General features: G+C 36.5%; 2 protein-coding genes across 3 annotated transcripts; one reads left to right on the top strand and one right to left on the bottom strand.

Annotated features, from left to right (window-relative positions):
- Positions 1 to 491: 491 nt before the first annotated feature.
- mon1ba (MON1 secretory trafficking family member Ba) lies at positions 492 to 6,411 on the bottom strand. Of its 2 annotated transcripts, none has more exons than XM_082189171.1 (5): positions 6,281 to 6,411; positions 5,062 to 5,568; positions 3,321 to 4,110; positions 1,559 to 1,706; positions 492 to 1,096 (listed from the first exon to the last, which is right to left on the bottom strand). In XM_082189171.1, exons 2-5 carry the CDS (start codon positions 5,411 to 5,413, stop codon positions 866 to 868), a joined length of 1,521 nt encoding a protein of 506 aa, XP_082045297.1. In that variant the 5' UTR covers positions 5,414 to 5,568; positions 6,281 to 6,411; the 3' UTR covers positions 492 to 865. The 2 variants fall into 2 exon arrangements, with proteins under 2 accessions (XP_082045297.1, XP_082045298.1); XM_082189172.1 differs by having other exon boundaries at positions 939 to 1,096; positions 1,555 to 1,706.
- Positions 6,412 to 6,668: 257 nt separating this feature from the next.
- Positions 6,669 to 27,487, top strand: ptpn18 (protein tyrosine phosphatase non-receptor type 18). The gene is made up of 17 exons (XM_082189169.1): positions 6,669 to 6,923; positions 11,906 to 12,014; positions 12,987 to 13,063; positions 13,276 to 13,371; positions 13,479 to 13,517; positions 13,604 to 13,672; positions 13,892 to 13,954; positions 14,296 to 14,438; positions 14,834 to 14,900; positions 15,219 to 15,296; positions 15,551 to 15,628; positions 17,179 to 17,261; positions 18,557 to 18,873; positions 20,151 to 20,182; positions 20,649 to 20,682; positions 23,164 to 23,253; positions 24,543 to 27,487. The coding sequence occupies exons 1-17, from the start codon at positions 6,828 to 6,830 to the stop codon at positions 24,614 to 24,616; spliced, it is 1,545 nt and encodes a 514-aa protein (XP_082045295.1). The 5' UTR covers positions 6,669 to 6,827; the 3' UTR covers positions 24,617 to 27,487.
- The last annotated feature ends 379 nt before the right edge of the window (positions 27,488 to 27,866 follow it).

The following is a 27,866-nucleotide window of genomic DNA, read 5'->3' as shown; positions in this document are numbered from 1 at the left end:
GACTGCTGTTGCAGAACACATAACAGAAACCCGATACTCTGATAAGGTTTGTAAGTCAATGAACTTTACTAGAAAAAGCATGAGCAACATCTGAGTGTCACATGTGCAGTTAACAACTTTTACAAGCAGTTACCAGCAAATTATTCTTCAATATGATTTAAAAGTGGCACGGATAAAAATTCATCCTGCTTTTGAATATAATTAAACATTTTTATTTGCACAGCTGCTTTCTTAGCAAAACAATGTAATACAGTATATAGTAAAATATTGAAATATTTAAGAATTTTTATTTTTCTATTTCAGTTAATTTTAAAATGTAATTTAGTCCTGTGATGGCAAAGCTGAATTTTCAGCTTCATTACTCCAGTCTTCAGTGTCAAAGGATCAAGAAACATTTCTTATTATTGCATAAAGTACATTCAGGAGGATCTAGACATGCCACATATAGCATAAAAGTCACGATTAAACTCATGATTCAACAGAGGCGCATATATATGTGTATATACTTTATTAGTACAACAGTCTGTCATTACAAAACTATGTTACCAGGAGAACAATGACTCAAAAGTTGAACTGAAAAATTTACATGAATTTCAGAACTTCATTAAGGAAACAAGCCTACGAACCCACAAACAAGGAAGACGTGTATTCAATGTAGCCACTTCTCCCATTCGAACAAACACACTGAATTTACCATGAAACATAGAAGTAAAACAGCAACTAGTGTGGTGGCCAGTAGGTTACACAAGGCTAGCAAGGCCGTCCCTCAGTCCGATAGCGTTTGGTTTGGGGTCCCCCTCCTCTGTCCTTTTGAGATCTGGTTCCGGGGTCGGGTGGGGGTGCACTGCCCTAAGGACGGCCCTGGCTACAAGAGAGACAGAATGCCAGTGTCTGATGCATTCTGTCTATCTGATCTCCCCCTGTCTGTAGAACTCCTGCCTGGCTGCGGGGTAGTGGAGTATTTTGGGAGATTACAGATAAAGAGACGGTCATCTTCCTTTTTGATCCATCGCAGCAGTTTAGTGAGTTCACTGATAGCTGATTTCTTAGTGATAAGAGGAGTAAAGCAGGCGTACATCTCAAACTTGCCAGTGACCTATAGAACAAGAGGGTGAGTTTAAGAAATACATACTGTGTAAATATACCATTCAAAAGGTTGGGGTTGGATTTATTAATGTTTTTGAAATAAGTCACTTAGGCTCACCTGGGCTGCATTTATTCGATCAAAAATACAGTAAACAAATTAATATTGTGAAATATTGTTACAATTTAAAATAATTGATTTCTATTTGAATATATTTTAAAATGTAATTTATTCCTGGGATCAAAGCTGAATTTTCAGCATCATTACTCCAGTCTTCATTGTCACATGATCCTTGTGACATTGTCAGTATAATATACTGATTTACTGCTCAAAAAAAAAAAAAAAAAATATATATATATATAGATACACACACACACACACTAAGAAAACCTAAATAGGTCAGTTTTGTTTTCTTGTTGAATGTATCCTGAACTAAAGTTATCTTGATTCTTCTAAAAACAGATTGTCACATACCCACGCAAGCAGAGTTTCTCTTTCTGCAGAATGGTAGATGAGTTTAAGTGGCCGTGACATACTGTGGATACGATTGTGCATGTTGCGATACAGATCCAGCAAACGTATCTTCTCATCCTGGGTTCTGTATGCCACATCCATCTCTGGGCTGAGTGAAGCGATATAAGAAAAAAAAGAGGCATCATTTAGCATGATAAAAGTGTGCATCATCGATTACAACAGACATTATTCACTAAGACATGTGACCTGATCACACCACCTACATTATTACAGTGGCAGAGATGTGTCATATGAAAACATAGACTGTCAATGCAAACCAGATGATGTAAACAGAACTCAGTCAATTCGAGATAGACACGGTTTAAACAGACACAGACTGTTTCCACACATCATGTGATCTTTGATGCTTCAGTCTAATCATTCAGTTGACCATATTTGCTTGCATTTTTGCATAAAAGGCACCTCTCAACTGTGTCCGCGCAGGGTCTGAAACATTTCAGCCATGTGATTAGCCGAATAAAGTGATTACTGTTGTAGAATTCATGGCAAAGTGGTCTAATCTTTAGCAGAATGTGGAAATCCTGGATTATAGGCCATCGTTTATCAGGATATGAGACCCATCTGTTGTTTCTGCTGGCAAAAGAACCACTGATTGTGGTAAATGAGTCAAACCACTAATGATTTGTTCGTTTACTTGTGGTTAACGCTTTTTAGTGACTGCTTTAAGTGAAAACTGCATTCATAACCCATATTACTTCTGTAATAAACAAGCCATGAGTCGCGCAACTTGATTGGATGATGAAAAGTGGGTGTTTTCAGATCTTAATACTCCCTGCTTTTGAAAAGACTTTTTGCCCAAGAATCTACTCTTATTTGTCATTATTGTCGTAGCATTTAATTAATTAATTGTTAACTATTAAAGTACTTAAGAATTACTTAGGAATACTGAGAATAAATTATAATTCAATTACTTTTACAATGCCTGAATAGCTATTTCGCTGTTGGTTAATATTATTTTTCCTGTCCATGCGGCGCATGTCATCCGAAAATAAATTTCAGAGGAAGATCAAGTTGTTACATTTTCGTGAAAGTAAATGAAGGCAAATTTATTTATTTTTTTTGAATAAAATGCACTGGTGAAGTGCACATAAGACCAGGAACATGTGTTAAAGAAGACCTATTATGCTTTTTTATATTTTCAACTTTCCTAAGTGTGTAATGTTGCTGTTTCAGCATGAAAAAGGTCTGCAAAGATCTTACAAAGTCACTCTAAAGGAAGTTATTCTCTATATCACTATAGCACTGTTTCTAAATTCCCTAAAATGCCACCATTGTAGTCTTGAGTTTTTTTTCCAGGAACAAACACATCACAATATTCCTCATTTAAATAATTCCCACACAAGGCATAAGTAAAATGAAGGGGGCGAGGCCTGATGAGTTGCGGTAGTGTAGTTGCGGTAGAGACGCTGTTTTTACACCCTGAATCTAGCACAATTATGGTAAGGGGGCATGACATTTCTGAAACACGCTTGAAACAAGTATTTGACCAATCACAGAGCGTTACTGACGGACTGGGAATAGAGGTGCTGCAACAATATAAGATATGTGAAAAACAATGAGATTTTTTTGTTTTTGCTTAGATTTAAGCATGAAAACCTGTTTAGTAGACCCCAAAAACAAAATCTAGACTTTATAAAAGGCATAACAGGCAATCTATTTTAATTTCATCGGTACATTAAATGAAGCACTACAAGCTACTCACCATGTGAACTGTGGGAGCTGGCGATGGTGGTCTTGCACATTTGAGGGCTTGTACAGGAAGTGCCTGAGATTAGCTACACCAATATTATCGAAACAGCTCATCTGAGTGTTTGCTACACACTGCAAGGCATTCTGGGATGCGAAAGCATCTTCAATTTTCCTTTTGCATTCTGCCATGGCATAAAAAGCATCTTTATCTGTAGACAGAAGAACAAGACATACAGTACATTCGGGGGGGTCTAGATATGCCACATAAGCATAAAAGTAGCAGTCATGATTGAACAGAGGCAGGCAGATGGGCGTCCATATCTCTCCAGCCTGAAAAGCAGAGGCTCTGATGAGGTTGAAGAGGAGATGAAGGTCACTGGGTTTTAGCCTGGCATCCTCCAGGACCATCTTTTCCTGAGCGATGGAGACAAGTCGGTTATTGGCAATGAGAAAGGAAAAGACCAGATTCGGGGTGACGGCTTTCTGTAGGATTTGACTGAGAACGTCTCTGGAAGAGGATGGCAGAGGCAGGCACTGGACCGCAGAGAGCATGAAGCCGGGATCAGAATCCATGACATCGAGGAGGCTGTCCAGAATCTTCTCTGAGCCAAACAGCAGACGCCGTAGGTCATAGTTCTTCCGGCGCTCAAAGATACGATTTATGCTGGCCTGCGTGAGCAGGCTGACTATCTGATGATAAACATGGAGGAGCTCACTGCGAAGCTGCTGCTCAGACTGGCGAGTGGCAGATACGGATACAAACACCAGCGGCCCCTTCTGCAAAAATACCACCGTGCGATTATCTGAGAGTAACAGAGGGAAATAACATAGTAATATTAGCTGTTGATTTTGTCTCTTCTGTGGTAGTTCTGTTTCTAGATTTCCTGAGGAAGTGTAATTTTGAGTTTATTCTGATTAAAGTTACTTGCAAATTGACCCAGCTCTTTTATTTCTTTGTTTGCAACCAAATGCGGAGAATAAGAATAAATCTTGGGTTGATATCTTATGTTGACAATGGCTGCAATATTTTGATCAAAAAATCAGTAATATTGTGAAATATTATTTCAATTTAGAATAACTACTTTCTATTATATTGAAAAATGTAATTTATTCCTGTGATAAAAAGCTGAATTTCCGGCATCATTCCTCCAGTCTTCAGTGTCACATGATCCTTCAGAAATCATTCTAATAGGCTGATTTGGTGCATTTATTTGAAACACAAATCTTTTGTAACAATGTAAAGGTCTTTACTGTAATTTTTGATTAATTTATTGCTGAACAAAAATATTAATTTTTTTAAAAACACACTTTTACTAACTAAAAACTTTTGAAATGTAGTGTTTACAGTATATTTACAAAAATTTTTTTTTATATAATTTATATAATATTAAATAATTACAAATATTTTTATGTTGTCCCAGAAAAAAATTACTCGAAATATTAAATGTAAATGTGATAACAGTTCTTTGTGTCAACTTGTTTATACACTAACATATTGACGATGACCTCTAAACTTTGATTTAAGGGGGCTTTAATTCACATTTAAATATATATATATAAACGTTAACATTCAACATATATTCAAACAATCAGACGCCATTCTTTTTTACTTTACTACACCGTTCCAAAGAAATCTACAACCTGAACCTGAAGTCTTTTGATTTGTTGCTAAACTTAAGGTGCTGCAAAGAACCACTGTATTTTTCAAAGACAACTATCAGACTTAAAACCTAGATGAAGATGGTGAATCTCACCTGAAAAAATAGATTGAATTGTGTTGCCTCCAGCCTGGACGAAGGAGACCAGCGCCATCATAACGCCCATGGTGGAGGACAGGGCCTCCTCGTTGCCATAGCGCGAGTAGATAGGTTTACCTGCCTCGCTCAGCACAAACACATGCTTCCTGTGTTGCTTCCAACTCTCTGACATTATATCTTCATTCTGATAAGATGGACCTGGGACATCCACAGCACAACCTGCAGAGGGGTCATTTTTCTGCCCGTTGAGGTTCGCCTGGGCCAAGCAAGATGGAAACTCACCAGAATCCTCTATTAGGGTCTCCTCAGGTTGAAACTCCCAGCTTCCTCTATTCTCGCTCCTGTGCATGTCGTCTCTTTCTCATTTCCCTCAAAGTGAAAATCTTCAGTGTCTGGACTTGGTGTTCTTTTAAGGGTGTAAACACTTGTTCTATTGATGTCACACAATGGATCTCTGTGGCTCTCCATTACTCACTCTGGAATCCCAGAGGTATCACATGATGCCTGGGGATCAGAGAACGGTTAAAACTGTGTAATAGGATGAACATGATGCTTCGTTTCTTGCTGAAAGAACTTGTCTGAGGCATTGCTGACTTAGATTATATTAAAGTGGGACACAAAACTGATTGAATGCTAAAGCACTGTCAAAATGCAGTGGAAATGTTGCATCCAGGTATACAGTTAGGAGTATTTTGACAATGTTTTGGACGAGTTGATGAAACCATCACACCTAGGCTTCCTATTGATTTAGGTCTTAGATTTAGACATCGAAAACAAGTAAGAAAAGGGAAATTGATATGATATATAAATGTAAAATATGATAAACATTTATATAAATAATTTAAAAAATACAGTCCATTCAAATTATTAAAAGTTGAATGCTATCACATAGCATCACAATTAACATCAAAACCATAATAACCAATGTTTATGACAAAGGCCTAAGTATGAAATAACATTAGCCTTCTGCCACTATGACTGATTATTTTGTAATACATTCAAACAGTAAAAATCGTTTAATTAATTTCATCTAGACTGACAATGGTGACTGATTCCCTAACCCTAACCCTAACCCTAACCCATTATAACACAATAAGCATTTTTTGTGTGTGTGTGTAGCCTATTATTTTGGCGAAAACTGTTCTATATAAACTGGTTTGGTGTCCCAAAATGACTATCGGGCAGATCAGTTCAGCATGTGGAAGTTCCTACTTACAAGTTTAGAAATAGCAATTGTGACATTAACTGATCGTGGTCGCTGGACATGTAATCTTTCTTTTTCACTTTCAAAATAGAAGGCAAGGATTTTAGCACTACTGTAACATAGGCTAGTGAAGAGCAAAGGTGTCTGTACTCTGTAATCGACGATCTCTCTGTTTTATTATTAGTAGTGTTATTTTTGCGTTCTCGTGCTGCCACAAAGGATGATGGAAATGTAGGCTAGTTTATTTTCACAAGTTAAATGAGGAAGTTGTAGTGGTTTGGTTTCTCCCTTTACCGCTTCAGGTGAGGTTCTGACCGCGGATTGGCTGGAATGATAAAGTGGGTGTGGCGACGGCTGATGATTGACAACGCCGAACATGAAGGTGACCATTGACCAACAACAATCAGTGGGAGAAACTTCCCTGTGTCAGTTTTGCTGCCTGGATAACTTTACCAAGCCGGAAACAGGGCATATTAGCTGCTAAATGATCATATATTTGCGGTGAAGAAAGTTAGGAGAGTCCAGTATGACACAGTAAGATGCTGATGAGAGTGATTATATGGTGATGGAAGCGCACCTGTTGAGGTTCGTGGAGCGGGTCCGTTTGTCCGACCATGACAGCGGTGTAGACCAACTCATCTCCACCGAGTTCAGCGTAAGTCCTAAACTTTTATACCTCCTTTTTAGTTGAATATATTATTGGCAATGTTTCATATTACTTACCAGATCATATCAGTATAAGTAAGTTGACACACGATGCTGTAACTATGTTTTTGGATATTGTCATGATACCTATGTAGGCTACAATAGTCAAAATGTCATTACAACAAACTTCTCTTTGTGTAACGTTTTGCTTGAAAAGTGTTATTGTGTTATTTTTATTGGTATGTTTGTGAACCCTTACGGAAATACTGTAGTGATATCATGGTACAGTGATGGTAATACCATACTTTGGGAAATACACATAACTTACAAGGCACTCTCAGACAGGCTACTTCTTAGAATACTGTACTGTACTTCTAAGTAGCCTACTATGGTACCATTCTTTTTAAATGTACCATGGTAAAACCATGGTACATTTAAAAAGAATGGTACCATAGTACTTTTGAGTATACTTCTTTGTAAGTGAAGTGCCTTGGAGTAGTGTAGAGAGACCATGGTAAATGGATTTGGAAATCATTCAGTTCCATTGTATATATCAAAGGACCACCACTGTATTATTGCATTACCATGTTTTTTTTAGGCATGATACCATGGTAATGATAGCAGTATTTGAAGTACTTTGTGTAAATACCATGGTATTTGATTAGGGTAATGAAAGTTCCATGGAATTTCCATCATATACTGATTCATCACTATACCGTGGTGCCATTAGACTATGTTTTTGTGTAAATATATGATACATTTATGGACATTTCTAACTACATGAACGTGCTTTAATTTTTAGTTTTGATTTTCGTAGCTAATTTTATGAGTGAGAGTTAGTTTTAACTTAGTGTTAAATATATTTTAGATAGCCGTTTATTTACATGTTTCTTTGCAAATGAGTTGACTACTGCATGCTAGATAAAAAACTATTCACACAACATTTGCATGAGCAACAGTAAACAGAGCTGAGAGATCTTTCTGTTCATTCCTCAAGCTTTTTTCATTTCAGAATCTTAAACCCAGCTGACAAGGAACCTTCTGGAAAGATTCTCTCAAAGTTATGAACAAACGTTCTTCCAGTAATGTTAATAGAATGTTCATTCAAAGATATGTGGTCTTTAATAACATTCTCAAAACATTGGCACACACACAAAAAAAACTTCATTTATACATCGTTCATGGAACATTTTTCTAACATTTTTAAACAGTGCTACTTTCAGAAGTTTAGAGTACATTCAAAAGCAACGTTCCCATTATGTTTGCAAAATTATCAAATGTAATTTTCCCTTAATATGTACTGTAACGTTCTTATAACCAAGAAAAAAAGTTTTCAAAACGTCATTTAAAAAAATTTTTTTTTAACTTTCAGAGGACATTCAGAAATAATGTTTTCATAACTTAATAGGAATATTAGCAAAACGTTCTTGAGTATATTTCTGTTAGCTGGGAAGAGGATTGTGGTTGTATTGAGTGCACTTTACATACACTACTGGACAATTAACTGTCCTGTTTAGATGTGAGAGCCAGGACACATTATACCATAGCCTACTTCATATATATATATATATATATATATATATATATATATATATATATATATATATATATATATATATATATATATATATATATATATATATAATATGTATGTATGTATGTGTGTTTGTGTGTGTGTGTGTGTATGTGTATATATATATATATATATATATATGCACGCACGCACGCATTCATTCATACATACATATACATACACATATATATATATATATATATATAGAGAGAGAGAGAGAGAGAGAGAGAGAGAGAGCGCAAGAGCTCCATATTTAATATTTAACCCTTGTATGGTGTTCGGGTCTGTTGGACCCGGTTTCATTTTTTAGCAAAAGAAAAATGATACAATTAATAATTTTTTCAAACTGAGACTCATTGGCCTTGGCTCATTTTCTGTGAGGAATATCAGAACACATTTTTAATGAAAACACACTGTACACCCCCCCTACACATTTACATTACACACAGGATGTTTGGGGTCCACTGGACCCGGGGCTAATAAAAGTGTGGAAATTGTAGGTCCTGTGTACCTTTACTCTGTCCTCCTCCTGTCAGGGCCTGCTGTTAGTGTGTGTATGTTCTTGTATATGGTTTATGAGGACACAAATGTGTATAATGACATGGGTATTACAACGTAAACATGGTTTATGACGACATCTGTGTCCTCATACTAAAACATACTAAATGGTGTTTTTTGAAATTCAAAAAATGCCAAAAGTTTTCTGTGATTGGTAGGTTTAGTGGTAGGGTTAGTGTAGGGGGATATATTATACAGTTTGTACATTAGAAAAACCATTATGCCTATGGAGAGTGACCATACACCACATATCCAAGTGAGTGTGTGTGTGTGTGTGCATGTGTGTGTGTGGGTGTGGGTGTGGGTGTGGGTGTGTGTTTTGTGTGTGTCTGTGTGTGTGTTGTGGGTGTGTGTGTTGTGGGTGTGTGCATGTGTCTGCATGAGTGTGTGTGTGTGCGTGCATGTGAGAGAGAGATTGTGTGTAAGTGTGAAAGAGTGCAAGAGTGAGTTTTGTGCTTCTACTCCTGCCATTTCCACACGAGGTTGCAATTCTTAAATGTAATCTAACAAAGGTAAAGAGAAAATATTGACCATATATGCTGTTTATATTGCTTGTAATTGGGATGAAGTAAACATCTGTTGAGTATTTTAACATAACATTTTTGATTGTGTTGAATTAAAAACCCCAAAATGCAGCGGGTCCACCAGACCCAGGAACACTGGCTGAGTAACAAAAATATGAACACCACACAAGGGTTAAGACATTTATGTTCCCTGCCAGTGAACTTTAATAATCTAAAATCATAATTATCTTAGACTTAAAGGGATAGTTCACCCAAAAAATGAAAACTCTGTCAACATTTACTCACCCAAGTTGTTCCAAACCTGTACGAGTTTCTTTCTTCTGTTGAACATAAAAGAAGATCATTTTGAAGAATAAGGGTAACCAAACAGTTGACAGGCACCAATGACTTTCTTCCATAGTATGGACTAAAATACTATGGAAATCAACTGTCTGGTTACCGACATTCTTCAAAATTATCTTCTTTTATGTTCAACAGAAGAAAGAAAATCATACAGGTTTGGAACAAATTGGGTGAGTACATGTTGATTTTTGGAAGAACTATCTGTTTCACTGTTCGTTATTACATTCTACTGTGGTTACAATGAGATCAACGTTTTACAGAAGTATCTGTTGCTTTTTGACTCGTTTGGCTGCATTAGTGAAAGTAAGAGGGCATTTATAAGAAGCACAATCTACAGTTCCTCATTGAGTTTCTCGGTTTGTAACTACTGGCAGCATTCAGAAGATGAAGCGTCTGTGGAAAAAAAAACACTTGACACTCTTAGTGCTTGTGGTAAAGGGGACAGAAATTGTTTGTGATGCTCTGTGGCTTCTTTTACAGAGACCAAGAGCATCGTATTGAAAATAACGCATGTGAGATGATCTCTTCTGTTTTTAAGAAGTGGAAGTACCACAGAGAGCAGGTTTAGTCTGTGACTGCCTCTATTTAAAGGGATAGTTCACTTTGAAATAAAATTTTGGTATGTTTTAGCTTACCTCAAGGGCATCCAAGATGTAGGTGTCTTTTTTTCCGCAGTAGTTTCAATTTTGATATTTTTAGGTCAAACCGTTCTTGTCTGTCAGTCAAATAATGCAGGTCGATGGTCACTGTCTCAAAGAGCATGCACAGAGTCCAAATTAAACAATTCCCCATCGTCCAAATTAAACAATTCCCCATCGTAAGTACACATTGATGGCCTAAGACACGAAACGAGCGGTTTGTGTGAGAAAACGAACAGTATTTATATCATTGTTACCTCTTGAACACAGCCACGTCCAAGTGATCTGAGGGCGCGGGCGGGTATAGATATATACACTAGATGTTGCCTTGGCTACTGCAGTTCATTGGAACGAAACCGTAGCCAAGGCGATATCTAGTGTATATAGTCTATACCCGCCCGCGCCCTCAGATCACTTGGACGTGGCTGTGTTCAAGAGGTAACAATGATATAAATACTGTTCGTTTTCTCACACAAACCGCTCGTTTCGTGTCTTAGGCCATCAATGTGTACTTACGATGGGGAATTGTTTAATTTGGACGATGTGGAATTGTTTTAATTTGGACTCTGTGCATGCTCTTTGAGGTGGTGACCACAGACCTGCATTATATGACTGACAGACAAGAACGGTTTGACCTAAAAAATATCAAAATTGAAACTACTGCGGAAAAAAAGACACCTACATCTTGGATGCCCTTGAGGTAAGCTAAAACATACCAACATTTTATTTCAAAGTGAACTATCCCTTTAAAGACATTCATTACTTGTTTGTTTGTTTGAGATGAGTTGACGGCTTTTCGCTAGCAACTCCTAGGTCCGTTTCACACATACTCCAGTTCATATATGGATTCCAGCATTTATTAGAGCATTCACACTGCACATGCTGGGTGACAAGCGAGTTGCAGGATCGGTGCGGTGAAGCAGTGCACAATGGCCACTTGCTGCTTCCACATCGCATACAAACTGGATATGTGCTGCAAAGGATCATGTGTGAAACAGGAATGCATTAATGGATCAAAAGTATACCTTGAATGCAATGCAAATCCCTTTGCATCTGCCAAATGCATTAATGTACTGTTAATGTTTAAGTTAATTAATGTTATACTTTCTGTATGTTTGGTCATAGTAGCATAATAGCATTAATTTGGGTTTGATCTGTAATGTTTTAAAACCACATCCACCCTCAAAAAAGACCCTTTCATGGCTTTTATGAGCTATTAAAAAGGAATTCACCATAGCATAACAAGGTACAGGATGCCACCTTGTGGTCAGATGTTGCAACCGTGATGTATTTAAAAAAACAAGTAAAAAATATATTTTTGATCTCATACCTGTATGTTTTCTCTTTCCTTTTTCAGTTGATACGACAGAAAAGTGCATCATTGAAAGAGGAATGTGGCCTGACCACTGCGGCAGGAGAAATCAAAGAAAATGTGAAGAAAAACCGCTATAGGGATATTCTACCCTGTACGTAGTCTTATCAGAGAAGGTTTATTTTAATTCTATTAAAGGTTATTAAGGCTTTTTCTAGGTGAAACAGTTTCTGTAATTATATTCAGTGCATTCACACCATGCAGTTGTTATAAAGTGTTAGTTGATAACATGAACATGACCATTATTGTTTTTCCAACATCAACGTTTTAGGTTAAAAGTTCAGTTAAATTCAATGCAATTCAATTAGCCCTGCAGTGAGACTTATTAACTTTATTAAATATATATTTTTAATGTTAATATGCAGTCAAAAAATCTTCTTGCATAATTCTACAAAAAAATGTTGTCAGTGCTTAACAATAAGGCTTTTTGTGCTGGCCCAGTCAGACTAATATTTTCACTGGTCCCTCCACAAACTATATTACATTTATTTTAAGTAGCTTTACTTTTTTTTCGTGTCAAAAAAAAAAAAAAAAAAAAAAAAAATTTTCATTAAACATGACTTTTTAAACAGTTTGCAATAGTGTATTGTTTATATAATAACTTATAATACATTTTACAGGTACAATATAACTCATGACGCATAAATGAAGTGTTTTTTATTATTTACAACCCATTTAACTGAGGCTAAGACTAACACTTTTTGTGTGTTTGTATATTACATATTTTAATATCCTTTCAGGATTTTCACATCTGACAGTGAGCTCAGATCTCATCAGCTCTGAAATATATGTGACTCACAGTTCCTCTCAGTGTGACACAGAATAATGCACCGAAGTTATTTTACATGATTATCTGTCACATCTGTCAAAACATGCCTCCTATAGTTAACTTACAGTACTGTTTTTTTGTTTTTGTTTTTTCATTACAATGCCAAAAGCATGTCATAATATTTCATAACTGAGTCTCCACAGTGTGTTTCCTGATAAATTATTATGAGTTACTCACACTGATGAGAGGAAAAATATGCAAATCCTCATTATTATTTTGTATTTTTTTGTATTCCAGATGATCAGACCAGAGTCTGTCTAACTCCAACCACATCTGAATATGAGTCTGATTATATTAATGCCAGCTTCATCAAGGTACTGCAGTGTTTGAACTTCAACACTTCTTATTTGGAGCATTATGTACTATTTTTGTGATTAGAAAAAAAGCTTTTTAGTAGTTAATTTTGTACAGAATGTGTAAGACACATTGGTGTAGAGGTAGTTTTGTCCAGATAGTTTTTGAAGCATTGATAGATATAAATTATTTTTCTTGTATTATTATCATTTTCTATATTGTTCGCCACTAGGGAGCTGTTAAGAACAAGCTGTATATTGCCACCCAAGGCCCTGTGAGCAGCACTGTGGTTGATTTCTGGCGTATGATTTGGCAACACAATGTAAAGGTAACTTTTTCCCCCCTATAATTATGCATTATAGCTTCAATGCATAATTTTATTGCTTTTGAACTATTTCCACTTTTTAAAGTCTGGTCTGTTCTTTTTTTTGTTAGGTCATAATCATGGCTTGTCGTGAGATTGAGATGGGAAAGGTACTCTTAATATTTCCTTTGTTGTTCTGTGTCATACGCCTGTCATTTTCTTGCCATTTACTGTTTTAACAACCTCTGTTGTTTAGAAAAAATGTGAAGTCTACTGGGCATCAACCACAGACACATCCACTTTTGGTCCCTTTACTGTCTCGACTGTAAGTGTTTTCTGTGCTTCTCAACAATGAACAATGTGTGTAATTCAGCTGTTAGGTCTAAGAGACAGGATACTGATCTTTCACAACAGTTCCTTTTGATGTTATCTCCACGCTTCATGAAATTTTTGTCAGTTTTTTGTTTGCAGTTTGATGCAAAGTGCAGTTGCTTGGCCCCACTAGATGAAGTTCTCCTGATTACTTTCATTTTTATTTCTTTAGTTTGATGAGTTGCGACCAAATGAGGAAGTCGTTGTTCGGACGTTGGTGGTAAAATACTGTGATGTAAGTCTCCAGTGTGTCATTAGTAGATGTGATATAGACCTGACGTAATGGAATTGTTATATATATATATATATATATATATATATATATATATATATATATATATATATGAGATGTTATGGTTTCTATTTAAAGAAAATCTGTCAAACCACAAAATTGCTGTGTACTTCATTTTGAGTGTCTTGTAAAACACTGTTTACTCTGAAACGGTTCCAAACAAGGAACCGCTCTAACCATCTCAGTGTGTGATGTTTCACATTTTAGCTCATTTCAAACATTGTAATTTGGTGTAGAAACCATATTCCATTCGTAGGTCAAAACTCGGCATCTTTTCCACACAGGAAGCTCGTAAAGTGTTTCATTTCCAGTATACTGCCTGGCCGGACCATGGAATTCCAGACATGCCGGATGGCATTCTGGGTATGATGGAGTTGGCTCGCCAAAAACAGAGCAACCAGACGGACCCTGTAGTGATCCACTGCAGGTCTGTATCACACACACAGCCGTCTCTGTGTTTTTTTTCTGTGCCTCTGACAAATGACCCATCTGCCCATGAAAATTCATCAGGTCGTGTCCGTCCGTGTTGTTAGGGTGCAGCAGGGGCCGGCCTGTGTTCCTCTGGTTCCATGCATTTTAATGGCACCATTTAAATGAAGTGAGACATGTTAAATATTCAGCACCTGATGTGGCGCTGGAAAAGCCTGTTAACTTCCAGACTTCAGCACAGATTCACTCATTACCCTCTCTCTATATACATGAGAGAGGCTCTGTCCAACAATATGGCCCATAATTCCCCCCGTGACCCTCTGAACCGAGACTCTGGGGAGAATGGATCATATCATATGGTATGGAAATGTGACAGCTTCTCTTGCTTTACAGTGCCGGCTGTGGTAGAACCGGGGTCATTTGTGCAATTGACTATGTCAATGATCTACTACTGACAGAGGTATTAACATCATAACCAATACAAAATGTATATACAGTGCTTGAAGGTAAAACATACAGTGTAAATATATATGTGTATATATATATATATATATATATATATATATATATGATGTATGTAGCAACATAAAAAATACAAGAGGGATAGATAGATAGATAGATAGATAGATAGATAGATAGATAGATAGATAGATAGATAGATAGATAGATAGATAGATAGATAGAAATACCATTGAAAGAACACATGCTAGAAATCAGTACTATTAATATGATTTGATCTGACTTAAAAAAAACATTACATGCATTATTTTATTTTCAGAAAATACAAGAGGATTTTAATATATTTGACCTGGTATTAGAGCTCAGAAGACAGAGACCTTCAGCTGTGCAGACCAAGGTGACATTACACATTTTTTTAATTTGTATTTTTTTTTGCATGGCACAGATAATAGAAAGCATCTACAACTTAAGTTCTTCAACTGTAATTGAACCTTCTTCCCATTAAAGTAAAATATCAAAGCCTTGATGCTTAAGCTATGTATTTATCTAATCCGAGCACATGGATAGGCCCATTCAGCCCTGTCTGTCATATTCCACAACACCATGTGAATTCCTGATGTCATTTTGTCATGTTTATGTGAATCTCCTCAGGAGCAGTATGGATTTGTCTTTCATACGGTTGCTCAGATGTTTCAGAAGGTCTTGCAGGAGAAAAACAAGAATACAGAGGTAAGACGCACACTGCTGCTCAAAATATGTTTTTAATTGAAAACGATTAATATTTCTATTTTGGCAAGGATGCATTAAATTGATTAAAAGTGACAGCAAAGACATTTATAATGTAATAAACGATTTATATTTCAATTAAATGCTGTACTTTTGAACTTTCTATTTATCAAAGATTCCTAAAAAAAATATCAAGATACAAAAATATTGTCATTATCAACATTTATAATAAAAAAAAAATGCTTCTTGAGCAGCAAATCAGCATATTAGAATGATTTCTGAAGGATCATGTGACACTGAAGACTGGTGTAATAATGTTGAAAATTCAGCTTTGTCATCACAGGAATAAATTACATTTTAAAATATATTCAAATATAAAACACATTTTAAGTTGTAATTATATTTCAAAATATGACTTTATTGTCAGTCAATAAAGTTTTTATTGTATGTTTGATAAAATAAATGCCGCTGTGGTGAGCAGAAGAGACGTTTGAACGGTAGTGTAACTAAATCCAATTCAATAGTTCACACCCCCCCCCCCCCCCCCCCCCCAAAAAAAAACATTTCTATCATCATTTACTCACTCACATGTCGTTCCAAACCTGCATGATTTTCATACAATAAAAGTAGTCCATATGACTTGTGCACTATATTCAAAGCCATCTAAATTCATATGACAGCTTTTAGTGAAGAACACACTGAAATTTAAGTTGCTATTCATTGATAATCGTCCCCTCTGCCATAGCGCTGAAATTCACCTTTAAATACATTCAAATATGGATTAGTTTTATGATCTCTTTATGAACTTTTTGAAGCGTCAAAGTGTCAGTTTCGTAGCTGTCAATGGAGAGACAGAAAGCTCTCAGATTTCATCAAAAAGATTTTTGTGACACATTTGTGTTCCGAAGTTGAACGAAAGTCTTACGGGTTTGGAGTGACAGAATTTCATTTTTGGGTGAACTAACGCTTTAATCAAACAACAAAACACAGTTTTAACAAAGATTAATATATATTTAATTTATACAATGTGTATTATACCATAGTGTTAATTAACATTTAGGCCTAATTATTACATGTCTGTACTACAGTTAGACCTTACTTTATTTGTAACTTTGTTATATTGTATTTATCTATGCTTGTAATTAGTGTATTTGATCTTATTTTTGACTGATTGTTCACTTGCCTCCAATCATGTTTGAACTGTATTGGTTAGGCTAGTAGTTTTTGCTGTGGTATCGAAGTACTTAAAGTGTGCTTTAAGTAATAAATTAAAAGTCACATTTACAACCATGTTGTTTAAAATAAAATCTCTCTGCCATTGCATTTGGCATGTTTACATCACATCTTGTTTTACTTCCTCAAGACCTTGAGCTCTGAGCTTTAAAAAGGCAGTTTAGCAGGAAACACGTTTGCCGTGTGCTTCCTCTATGCAAATGCTCAGGCATCCTTCAACAGTTGAACACAGACGCTCTGTGTAGCTGCTCTCCCACACTGAGTACGTATTTCACTATTTATTTTTCTTTTTTCTTTTTTTTTTATATTGGAAACACAAGACTTCGACCTCTCTGTACATCAATGCGGTTTCACCGAAGGCTTCATTGAAATTAGGCAGCTTAAACGTACCTTCTAAAACACGGTAAGACCACAAATGACCCTCCTTTCCAAATTTCTAACCTCGTTTGACTGTTTGCGGATGTCTGTGATTAAAATCAGTGGTGGCCAGAGGCCAATTTGAGATTGACAACAGCGCAGTTCTGCTAACTACGGCGCCGTGCGTCACACAGGTGGACTCAGCCAAGATGCAAGCTGTTATTGTCGGTTTTGTCTCTCACACCACACTTTTCTTGTCAAACACTTAACTTCATCAGAGTTAATGTGAGTTAATCTCCTGAGTCATCGCTGGATATATTTCTTCGCACAGTGGGATTCATGGTGGCGTTTCTGCTTTGCATACAGATGAATATGACTTTTGTAATGAATATTGTGAAAATGTGAATATTTTGCATGACTGCAGGCTTAGATCATACGGAGCATTTATTCATTTTTAAGTCGATGTGTTCTGTTATTGCAGTTCCCCTTGTGTCAATAACATATTTCTTAAGATATATTGAAAGCTAATGTGACAATTGGTCATTTATACGTTGCTGTATATGGGGTCCCACAATGCACCAATGTATTCGAGACACCCAGAGTAAATTGTTAGTGAGGTACAAGTCTTACGTCACTGTATAATCTAATGCAATCTACGTTGTCACAAATACCCATTGACTTATAAACTATAAATGTAATTGACATGCTAGTGACCTCATCTCTTCACCATAGTGAGGCTTATATTATGACTAGATTCTTGCTTTTTTTGCGAATGCTTGTCTGCGCAAAACTGTCCGCTGTGTTGCTAGCTAGTTGCTAGCAATGGTTGTTACTCGGGTCAAAAAAATTCAACTGCAAGTCTCTAATATTCTGTCTGTAGATATGTCAATTTTTTTTCTTGCCTATTTTATCGTCCAACAAGTCAGATCACAGAATGCCCCTAATTGTACTTTATGGGATGGGAGGCGGGCACGCTAGCAAAGATTCTAGAGACCGCAGCCTTTAGCATCAGTTGCTAGTGCGCCTCTTGAGTGCAGCTCTAACTACCTGGCCTCCATTACACTCAATCCCCCTAATCCTCACTCCCATCCGGGTCACGGCACCAGCGTAACCCCTTTGGTTCTACTCGCATCGCTCGTGCGGGATTTGAACCGGCGTTTCTGGTATGGGAGGTGGACACGCTAACAAGTACGCTGAAGATTGCATCCTCTAGCATCAGTCGCTAGTGCGCCTCTTGAGGCCAGGGGAGTGAGGTTTACTCGCACAGCTCTTACTAGCTGGCCTCTCTTACTTTTCATTTCATGCTGATTTTAATGTGTACTTGTCTGTCTATGGTTTCAGAAATCCTCCTCTCAAGCCCAGGCTTTCTCATCCTCTTCCTCAGACCAGGATGAACGACACTTATGCGGTCGTCAACAAGCCAAAACTGCAGCCCCCCAGCTCTGCCCCCCATTCGAACTCTGTCCATTACTATGACAATGCTAATTCAGAGAAAAGCAATAAGAACGCTGTCTACAGTGCAGTTAAACCTAAAAACAGACCTGGATCACTCCTGCCTTCTCCCACCTCACCGGGTTATGACAGATCAATGTCAGCCAATCAGAGAGGAGGACTGTCACCTAAAGTAGTGGACCATGAGGGTTATGAGCTATTGCCAGGTAAGGGACTATTTGAATGGCTTGTATTTTTATTAAATTCATCTTTTATTCCATAATTAGTGGTGGCTTTTTTCAATTTTCATCTGACGAATGAAACAAATAAAAATGTCAGTAGCCGTTAAGTAACCACGAAGCAACAACCCTGAACCAGTATTATTTTAGTATTATTTGTATGCTGTTAAAACTTTTGTAGTTTTATAGTTTTTAAAAATATAGTTTTTAGCTTTAATTTATTTTTGATTTCTGTTTAATTTTAGTAATTTAGTCATCTGCAAATTAAACTTATTTTTTTCAGTTAGTTGCCAGTGCAACATTTCTCAATTTGTTTAGGTTTTTAATCTAATCTAATCTATTTTTATTTCACCTTTATTTCAATTAATTAAACAAAAAGATTTATTATAATTGTTAACTAGACCAACAACCCAGACATTGGTCAGTGCAAAACTTGAGTGTTGTGGATAGTTGCCAGGGCGTTGCTGCTGTTGCTACAGTGCTGTGGGTGCTTTCCAGGGTGTTGATGTGCATTTTTTGTTTTCAGGGTGTTGCTATGCACACTTGCTAGGGTGTTCAGGGAAAACCACACAAGACACCCTAGAAACCGCAAAGCAACGCCCTGGCAACTATCCACAACACTCAAGTTTTGCATGGACCAAACACATTTTCTTATATACTGAGAATCTCGCTGAATTGAATATGAATTCAACTAGACAAAAAAACTGCAAACTCAGCTGAACACTAAAAGGAAGATCATTTCAGAGTCAGACAGAGGGAACATGTTTGTTTTAGGAGAGTTAAGTTTGGAAACTTCTGCTTGCAGCTTTCACTGTCCTCTCATGACTGTTCTATTTGAGTTCTTCTCTTTCATGTGATCACCAGGGTATTCAGAGCCCTCTCATTTGGTGTTTATCTGTTAAAAGTTCCGTTTTTTGAAGCTCATATTTCCATATCTCTCAGGGAATTAAAATGCCTTTTTGTTTAATCTATTATTGAACTTTTAAAGTATCGGCAGAGTCCTAACAGGTGAAGTGTGTAATTTCTGTGCCACAAAACAGAAATAGTCCGTTTTTTTTCTTTCTTCATTTGCTGGGCCAAAGGGTAATACGTCAGATGTTTGTACAGCACCAGTGTTTACATACCAGTTACATATCATATTGTTTTTGTAGTAGTAATAGTGGTGGTGGTCTGGTTATATACTTTTTATCAAGATAAAAAAAAAAATTTTTTTTACAATTCTTTTATTCATGATTTCTGAATAAACCTTTTGTTTTTTTTCTCAGGGGAGTTGAGGTCCATGAATAGAGATGCACAGGTAAATTATCTGATTAAGATTCTGCAGTCATGTATGCTTGGCAGATGGGTTCGTTCGGTTTTCATGTTAGCATATTAGATGTCAAATGAAAGTGCTAAGTACATATTCATCTTATATGACTCATTTATATGCAGCTATTGGCCCGTATTTCCTCTCTGCACACTTGTGATTTTCTTCAGATTCTTCAGATTTTTACTTTGTTTGTGTTTCACGTTAGATACACATTCAGCCTCTTCCTGTGATATGAGGCTTCTAGCTGAGATCACACTCACAAGTTAACAAGCTTTAGCAGACACTTACAGGCAGTACATTTAGTAAAAATAACCTGACAGATTGAATATTTCCACTGAATATGATTCTAATGTGTATTTGATTGATGATCACAGTCTTTGTAACCGTGATAATCACAGATGAAATCTGTAATCAATATTATTAAATCTAATTAAATAAAATTTGTGTTCCTCAGCCACAAGTTCCTCTTTCACGATCTACAAGTGCAAGTAAGTACGTTGTTACATGTTTAATATGCAAGTTGCAAGTTGCAACAATGTTGCAAGTTGCAAGTTGGTCTGGAAAACAATGAGGTGACATTTACACATTATTTATCAGTATTGTTTATTATTTATACAATTAAAGGGGACATATCATGCTAAATCCAATTTTTTTAGCCCTTAAATGCATTTTGTTGTATATTTGGAGTGTTTAGAAGTACAGAAAAGTTTAAATTAGTCTCTTCAGGTGCTTCGTTGATATCTTTATATTCTGTTTTGGTCATATTTTTCAACCTGTTCCGATTTTTCTATTCTCTATTAGTTTTTTTTAACTATTACATCACAGTATTTGCAGCGGAACTGCCAAATAAGGACACCTACTCCCGGCCCAACACTTCGAGCAATCCGCCATTTTAATTTTTCGCTGTGATTTTGTAGTCTAAGCTCAAGGATGCAGAAGTTACGAGAGAGTAAGTCAAAATGTTCGGTTGTTGGATGTAGTAACCCACACGCTTCATACACCGTCTCCCAGCATCAGAACCTCTTCGAAGTGCCTGGTTAAGTTTTATTTTTAACGGAAATGTACCCATAAAGTCATTTTTGTGTGCGCGAACTCGAAGCACTTCAAGGATAACTACTTCAGCAACAACAGGGTTTTTCCTGCATTGAACTTGTTTTAGCGCCCGCCAAAGCGATTTTTTTGTCCCGCCAAAGTCTTATTTGATCGGTGAGTAATGTAGATGAACTGCCGCGCTTGTTTAACTGAAAGAACGAGCAGAGAAAGACCCAGTCACGCGCGCGCGCTTTCTCTCTCTTTCTCTTCCGAGCCAGGCGAAAGTGTAAACAAGACTTCGCCGTCTCCAAACTAGGCGCTGTCTTACTCTCTCTCCCTCGCACATATTAATCAAAATAAATCGACACGGTGGTAAAAGGTCGGAAGACCAAACTTTCATGTGGAGCATTCGGAGATATTTTCTTCCTGAATTACTGTGTGAATTGTGCTAAATAAGTTGCTTTATCTTTTCTGAAAAGCGTTCCCGGCATTAAGCTGGCATAAAACAACACTTTAATAAAACGAAAAAACTATCCAATGATGAAATGTTTTCTGTGTTGACACAAATCTTGGATGTCCAAAAGTTTCTGTGCCGCTAGATACAAAAATGGCCGAAAGGGGTGGAGTTGAACCGAGTGTCACCTCTGCAACCTGGAGAGGGGGCGGGGTAGGAAGTGTCTCATTTGCATTGAAAAAGACTGCACCAAAACGACATCAGAAAAGGGGCCTGTGGAGCTATAATAATGAGGAATTCAGACCCAAGCATTGCAGTTCCGCTTTATATAGACCACAAATGTATGATTTATATGTAAAAAGGAACGATTTAAAAGCATGATATGTCTCCTTTTAAAATATTTTCAAGTAATTTATTCAACAACAAAAAAAATGCTTATGCTAAATGGGGTGTTGATTAATTTTATCCCTTTTTTTTATAATTATGATACGTGATTTATGGTCTATTAACTGAGTCTACAAGGACTTTTTGTACTTTTAAAAAAAGTATTGTCCCAATTCACACACTATCTGTCCTAAATAGTATTCGAAATTAGAATTAGTGTATCCCAAATCATAGTACTGTATGTTGAAATGAGAAATTAGTTAGAATGATTATATAATAATTAGAACTACAAACACGAATAAAAAGTGTAAAAAAAAAAATGTTTTACGTATGTGCGAGTCCGACGGTAGTAGGGAAAGTAGAGAGATTAAAGATAAAGGGGTTTGAGTGATGAGTAATCAGTATCTAACCTGACAAAAAGATATTTATTCAATGTTATCCACATTATATTTCATCTGCAACAGCATTGTGAACTTTTGTACAGATATGTTTGGTCATTATCTTTTAAATGCATCATTATGCAAATTGCAAATAGATGAGTCTCCGCATGAAAGACCCACGACTGGCAGATCAACGTGCTAGTTACTATATTTCTCTCTTAAAAAAAGTAGGACATTAAATTAAATTGAATGTGGAGGATTTGAACTGTGACAAGATGATTGACAGGGCAGTTTAAACGGTGACAGGATGGATGTAACTAAGCGACAGCTGTCCTTTAAAGTAGTATTATGTCTCAAAACTTGTCTAATCTTCTGATACACACAAACACGCATAAAAGTATGTACTTTTTCTTCACAAAAACAGTAGGCGAATTGGTCACACCGCCGGGCCATTTTAAGATGTGCAATTTTGATGTTGAATGACCTCGTGTTATTTGTCAATCTACTTTTGAATGCTTTCAAATACAGACTATAAAGAGTAAGGTGTGTTGTTAGTGATGTAAAAGTCATTTCAGTTCCCCTGAGACTCCTTATCGACTGAATGAGTTTGAAACGCTATCTTGCAGTAAACAGGAAGTGTTAGCTCAGTCTTGGTTTCAATCTGATGCTCTGAGGTTTGTTTTTAAGTTATTAAACATTGTTAAACATGTTTTTCTCAGCTGAGAGCCAATCTTCTACAGATGATGATTATGAATATGTGTCTAGCGTTGTCAAGGACACCAACAGCCCATTTGCTCCTGGCGGCCTTGGTGAGTTGCACCATATGCACACTAAATCCTCATTCTGAACATAAGAAGATAAATATTTAGGCTTGGATGGGTTTTTGGACAAATCTGCTAGTTTCTAGTTTCTCAATCTTCAAAAACAATCTTATTGTACTCATGTGAATTGCTAACTTATCGTTTAGTAAATAAAAATAAATAAATTGCTGACAATAGGTTATCTGATAGATTGTGGGCAATGCTCAACTTTTCAGACCACACGCACACTTACAACCACAAAGAAGTGACATCACGGGGTGGTTTCCTGGCCTTAAGCAACCTTGTTCATATCTGGGAAATGCCAACATTACTTTTGCATTTTCGAATTTAGGGTTAGATGTTTAAACAAACCCCTATCTTTGTTATTAAAAGCAATTGTTCACTCAACAATATGTTTCCATCCAAAGGTGCAAATGTAACTTGTGTGCAAAATTGGAATATCGCATTAAAACATTTGCGAATAAAGCACCGATTCTATCCCATGTGGTCAATAGAACAAACTTGTTCACACTAGCATGTGCTGAATGGAATTACCCAGTCAGAGGAGCTCAGAAGAAACCAAGACCAACCAACCAAAACACACACACACACACACACACACACACAAAAGTGGCAAAATATCTGTAATAAAAATAGAAGTTTGCAATCAGGGAGGGACTTTTGTGCTACATCATAAATGACTTGCATTTGAGATGCTGTGCAGGCAAAGTCATGCAAGTTTTTTGTTGCGCATTGAGGGATTCCTTCAGTAAATGAGTTTCCATCTTAGTTTTATGCGCATGTCTTCTTGTCGGACAAAAAAAAAAATTGACTCAATTGAGCACATATGTTTCCATCCAGCATTTTTGTATCCCAAAATCTTAATAAAAATAGGTAGATGGAAACTTGAAGATTCTTCAAAAATCTTTGTTCCGTTGTCGCATTTCAAATTGCAGACGAATGGAGCTTTCACACTGAATGCGAAACGATTGAATGCCATTAGCTGATTCACGGCTGCACGATAGGTGGCGCTAACCTAGAATAAATTTTTCCTCATGTATGTATCTAGTAGGTTTTCCCATTCGGCTAATCTTCAAGATTGGCTGAAGGCTCAGCAAGCCCTTTCGATGATGTTGTGTTCTTCAGAACATGTAAAAATCTACCTAGAAGACCTTGATTTGATCCTGAACCTAGATCCATTTAAAACATCACTTCATATTGACCTGTGCTCTGTTATCTTGTGTTTCTCAGGGCACATGGTGATTTTAAACTTTGTCTTTGTTTGTCTTGCGCTCCAGGTTTCAACTCTCGCATAAAGAAACCCAAAGGCCCACGAGATCCACCGGCCGAATGGAGTCGTGCAGAAAGATGAAACAGGTTTTAGGTTTTAAAAAAGTTAACCTGATGCACAGCTGTTTTTACACTGGGTAGTAGAGCAATTATTTATTTCCTTCAGACGTTTCACTTCTAGTTTTGTTTGTTTTATGGTTTTCATTATTGTAGCAATTTATGATTATGTAGTTTAGTTTATTCATGTATTTGTGTGGCAAATTTAAGAAATTGAAAATTTGAGTTCTGATTTTAGAAAAATTGTTTTAAATTTTTTTAGTTTTTTTTAGTCTACTTACGTTATTCACATTTGTATGTGCCATAATGGTAAATATTGGTGGTAATCTGTATGTGGTATGGTAATATATTCTGACATCTGTAAGTTGATAGGATGCTGTTTAGTTTCAGTAAATGTTCTTATTGGATGGTTTTCGATATGTTTTCATAGTACATCAAACCTTTTTATCTCAAGAAATCAAGGAAAATTTGATATGACCTTTAGCAGGGGTGTCAAACCACAGTCCTACAGAGTTTAGTTCCAGTTCCAAACTGCGTTTTTGCACCCTTGAAGGGCACTTCGGTAACGGGACACCAATTGTAGGGGTGTTCCAAACAAATCAATCCCTTCCACAAGTCCGTTAGCGAAGGGAACATGCGATGGTCACTTCAAGGAAGTAATTCAATTGTTTATGGTCATGTGACCCAGGGTGGCAAGTCCTCACCCTTGATTTTAAATCTAGAAATGGCGGGAGAGTTGGAGTTAATGTATAAACAGAATAATTCAAGTCGTTTTGTTTTGTGATATTTTACACACATTTTCGTCATGCATTTCATATTAAGTTTTAAAAGGTTTCATAGGTAAGAAATGTGTTTAATGCTTTGTGTGTTTAATGCTTAACTTATAAATATAAGAGCAGATTGGGAACACACACACACACATATAAAGCATATTTATATAAATACTCTAATTTAATAAGTTTGTATCATATTAACAGCAATAATAAGATATTCCTTTGTTGTGGTAACATTCCATGTGAAGCTAATGAGGAAATTACATTGCTCCCTTTTTCCAAGTGCGTTCTGGATGGTTTCATTATGACACACAAGCACCCCGCTCCCTCCATAGCCCCCACTTCAAGGGATCTACAGTACCCTTCAAAGTGAGTAGGGCATAGGGATGCTCACTTCCGATTGGAATTTGCTCATACCTGTGGTTTTCAAATAAGCCTGAAGGACTTGACTAGCTGGATCAGGTGTGTTTAATTAATGTTGACGCTAAACTCTACAGGGCTGTGGCCCTCCAGGAACTGAGTTTGACATCCCTGACAAGTCAACAGCTTGTTTGTCATTGTTGCGATATGATGCGTTTGTCAGTAGAGGGCAGCGTTGAGGTGTAGTTTCTCTTCATGGCCCTCCCCAGAAAGACAGATCTCTCGGGTCATAAAAATAAAGTCATTTACATACAATATAACAAGTGCATAATTATTGATGCCACATCTTATCTATGAATCTACCCTTTTGATAGTTTACCATAAGAACATCTTAATGCATGACGTTGTGTGCTGTGTTTTTAGAGATACGTACATTTTTAAGCTTTGACAATTTCAAACGTTTCAAGTATGCTTGTTTAGTATATAAAGTGTTTCATAATCCTGCCCCCCCCCCCCCCCCCATTTAGACGCACCACTTTTGGACAAAACGTAATGTCAATAATAAGCGGTATACTCTGGAATAGCTTGCCCCTCCCGATAAGAGTGTGTCCTACATTCAATACCTTCAAAACTCACTTAAAACAGTGGCTCCTGGAAAACCAGACATGTACAACCTTTTAATTGTCACATATTTATTACCCATACACTTTCACTGTTATAAATGCAGTATAGAGGTGGATGAACAATGTCTTTGTTATCATGTATTTTTATTTTGTTTGTTTGTTTTGTCTATGTATATTGTTTTACTATAGTGAATGAATGCTGTATGATTGTTGGCTGTCTTTATGTTAGTTTTATGTTACCGGCCTAGGGACTGCAGATGAAAAGTAGTTATTTTGACTAATTCTGGCATATTTGCATGGTGTATTTTTATACAACAATGTTCATGAATATGCATGGTCCCTATCAAATAAACCAATAAATAAATAAATAAATGTATAAGAGTTTTAAATTCAGTTCTAAATCCTATGCGGACTATCTGTCCAATCTTAGCACTCATTCCGGAGATAGAACCATAAAACTTGCCCTCTAAACTCCAGTGCGATTTTATTTCCGTCATGAAAATCAATGGAATCTTAAGTTGTGCTTAAAGCAGAGAGCACGTTTTCCCAGATGCTCGGCCTATTGGCAGCGTTCCTGGATGCGTGTTTTTGATGATGAATCATTCTTGCAGTATGGTAACAGCAATATCATGCAGAAATGCTGTGAGATGCTCTTTACACCGTATCAAACATGCATCGTCTGGTTAAGACGGACGGCTTTAATGTGGCCGCAGCGTAAAGACTCGAAATCATATCCTGTCTGATGACTGAAGTGTCTGAAGACTTCTTATAAAACAGATAGATCTGGTCCTGGATGCTGATTGGTCAATATACCGTTCGTGAAATGTATAGGTTGACTTTGTATGGCATTTTTGCAACTGTGAAGGAAGATGCTACTTTTCAAGAATATAATAAATGAATATGAGCATGAATTGTGCTGACATTGTGAAAATAACATTCTGATTTTTCCAAATAAAGTTTCAGTGGCATATTTTTTCCATGTAGAACATGTAGAAAATCATTGTCATCAGGTGTTATTTTTAGACTAACATGATTTACATGTATGTACTGTTAGTATGATGTTGTTATTTTCTTTGATATATTAATGTAATTATGTTTATTTTATTTATTTTTTATATAAAAGGAACTGGCTTTTTGTTATGCTTTTTGTTTAGTGTATTATATTATGTATATTTTACACACACACACATCAAAAGTGTATTAAGTAGTACACATTTTAACAGTAAAAAAATATAAATATATGGGGAAATTAATTTTCTATTTTTATTTTGACTAATAAATGGTGTACTGCTTACTGTAATACACCTTTGATCATTCGTGTTGCTGTACAAGAGCTGTCCAAAACAAAAACAATGATTATTATATCAAAATGTCCCTGAAGATGTGTTTTAGCCTGAGGGAGATTTTCTCTGAAGGTGTTGCAGTCGACGGAGACTCATTTTTAGTCATGCAGTGAATATTTTGACTCCAGCCATGCTCCAACTAACTCTCTGTGTGTGTGCGTGTGTGTGTTTATGAG

The sequence above is a fragment of the Leuciscus leuciscus genome, assembly GCF_965113295.1.
Source record: "Leuciscus leuciscus genome assembly, chromosome: 13".
In the NCBI taxonomy this organism is placed as follows: domain Eukaryota; kingdom Metazoa; phylum Chordata; class Actinopteri; order Cypriniformes; family Leuciscidae; genus Leuciscus; species Leuciscus leuciscus.
Note: the sequence above shows the minus strand (reverse complement) of the source record. Positions and strands in the feature narration are given on the sequence as shown.

What these genes read in the sequence shown, in the direction of transcription:
- mon1ba (XM_082189171.1), bottom strand. Translation starts at nt 5,413, where the DNA reads ATGCACAGGAGCGAGAATAGAGGAAGCTGGGAGTTTCAACCTGAGGAG. An exon ending in AATTCAATCTATTTTTTCAG is followed by an intron (nt 4,111 to 5,061) that starts GTGAGATTCACC and finishes TGTTACTCTCAG; the next exon opens with ATAATCGCACGGTGGTATTT. An exon ending in CAGCTCCCACAGTTCACATG is followed by an intron (nt 1,707 to 3,320) that starts GTGAGTAGCTTG and finishes CGCTTCACTCAG; the next exon opens with CCCAGAGATGGATGTGGCAT.
- ptpn18 (XM_082189169.1), top strand. Translation starts at nt 6,828, where the DNA reads ATGGTGATGGAAGCGCACCTGTTGAGGTTCGTGGAGCGGGTCCGTTTG. An exon ending in CTATAGGGATATTCTACCCT is followed by an intron (nt 12,015 to 12,986) that starts GTACGTAGTCTT and finishes TTTGTATTCCAG; the next exon opens with ATGATCAGACCAGAGTCTGT. An exon ending in AACGTACCTTCTAAAACACG is followed by an intron (nt 17,262 to 18,556) that starts GTAAGACCACAA and finishes CTATGGTTTCAG; the next exon opens with AAATCCTCCTCTCAAGCCCA.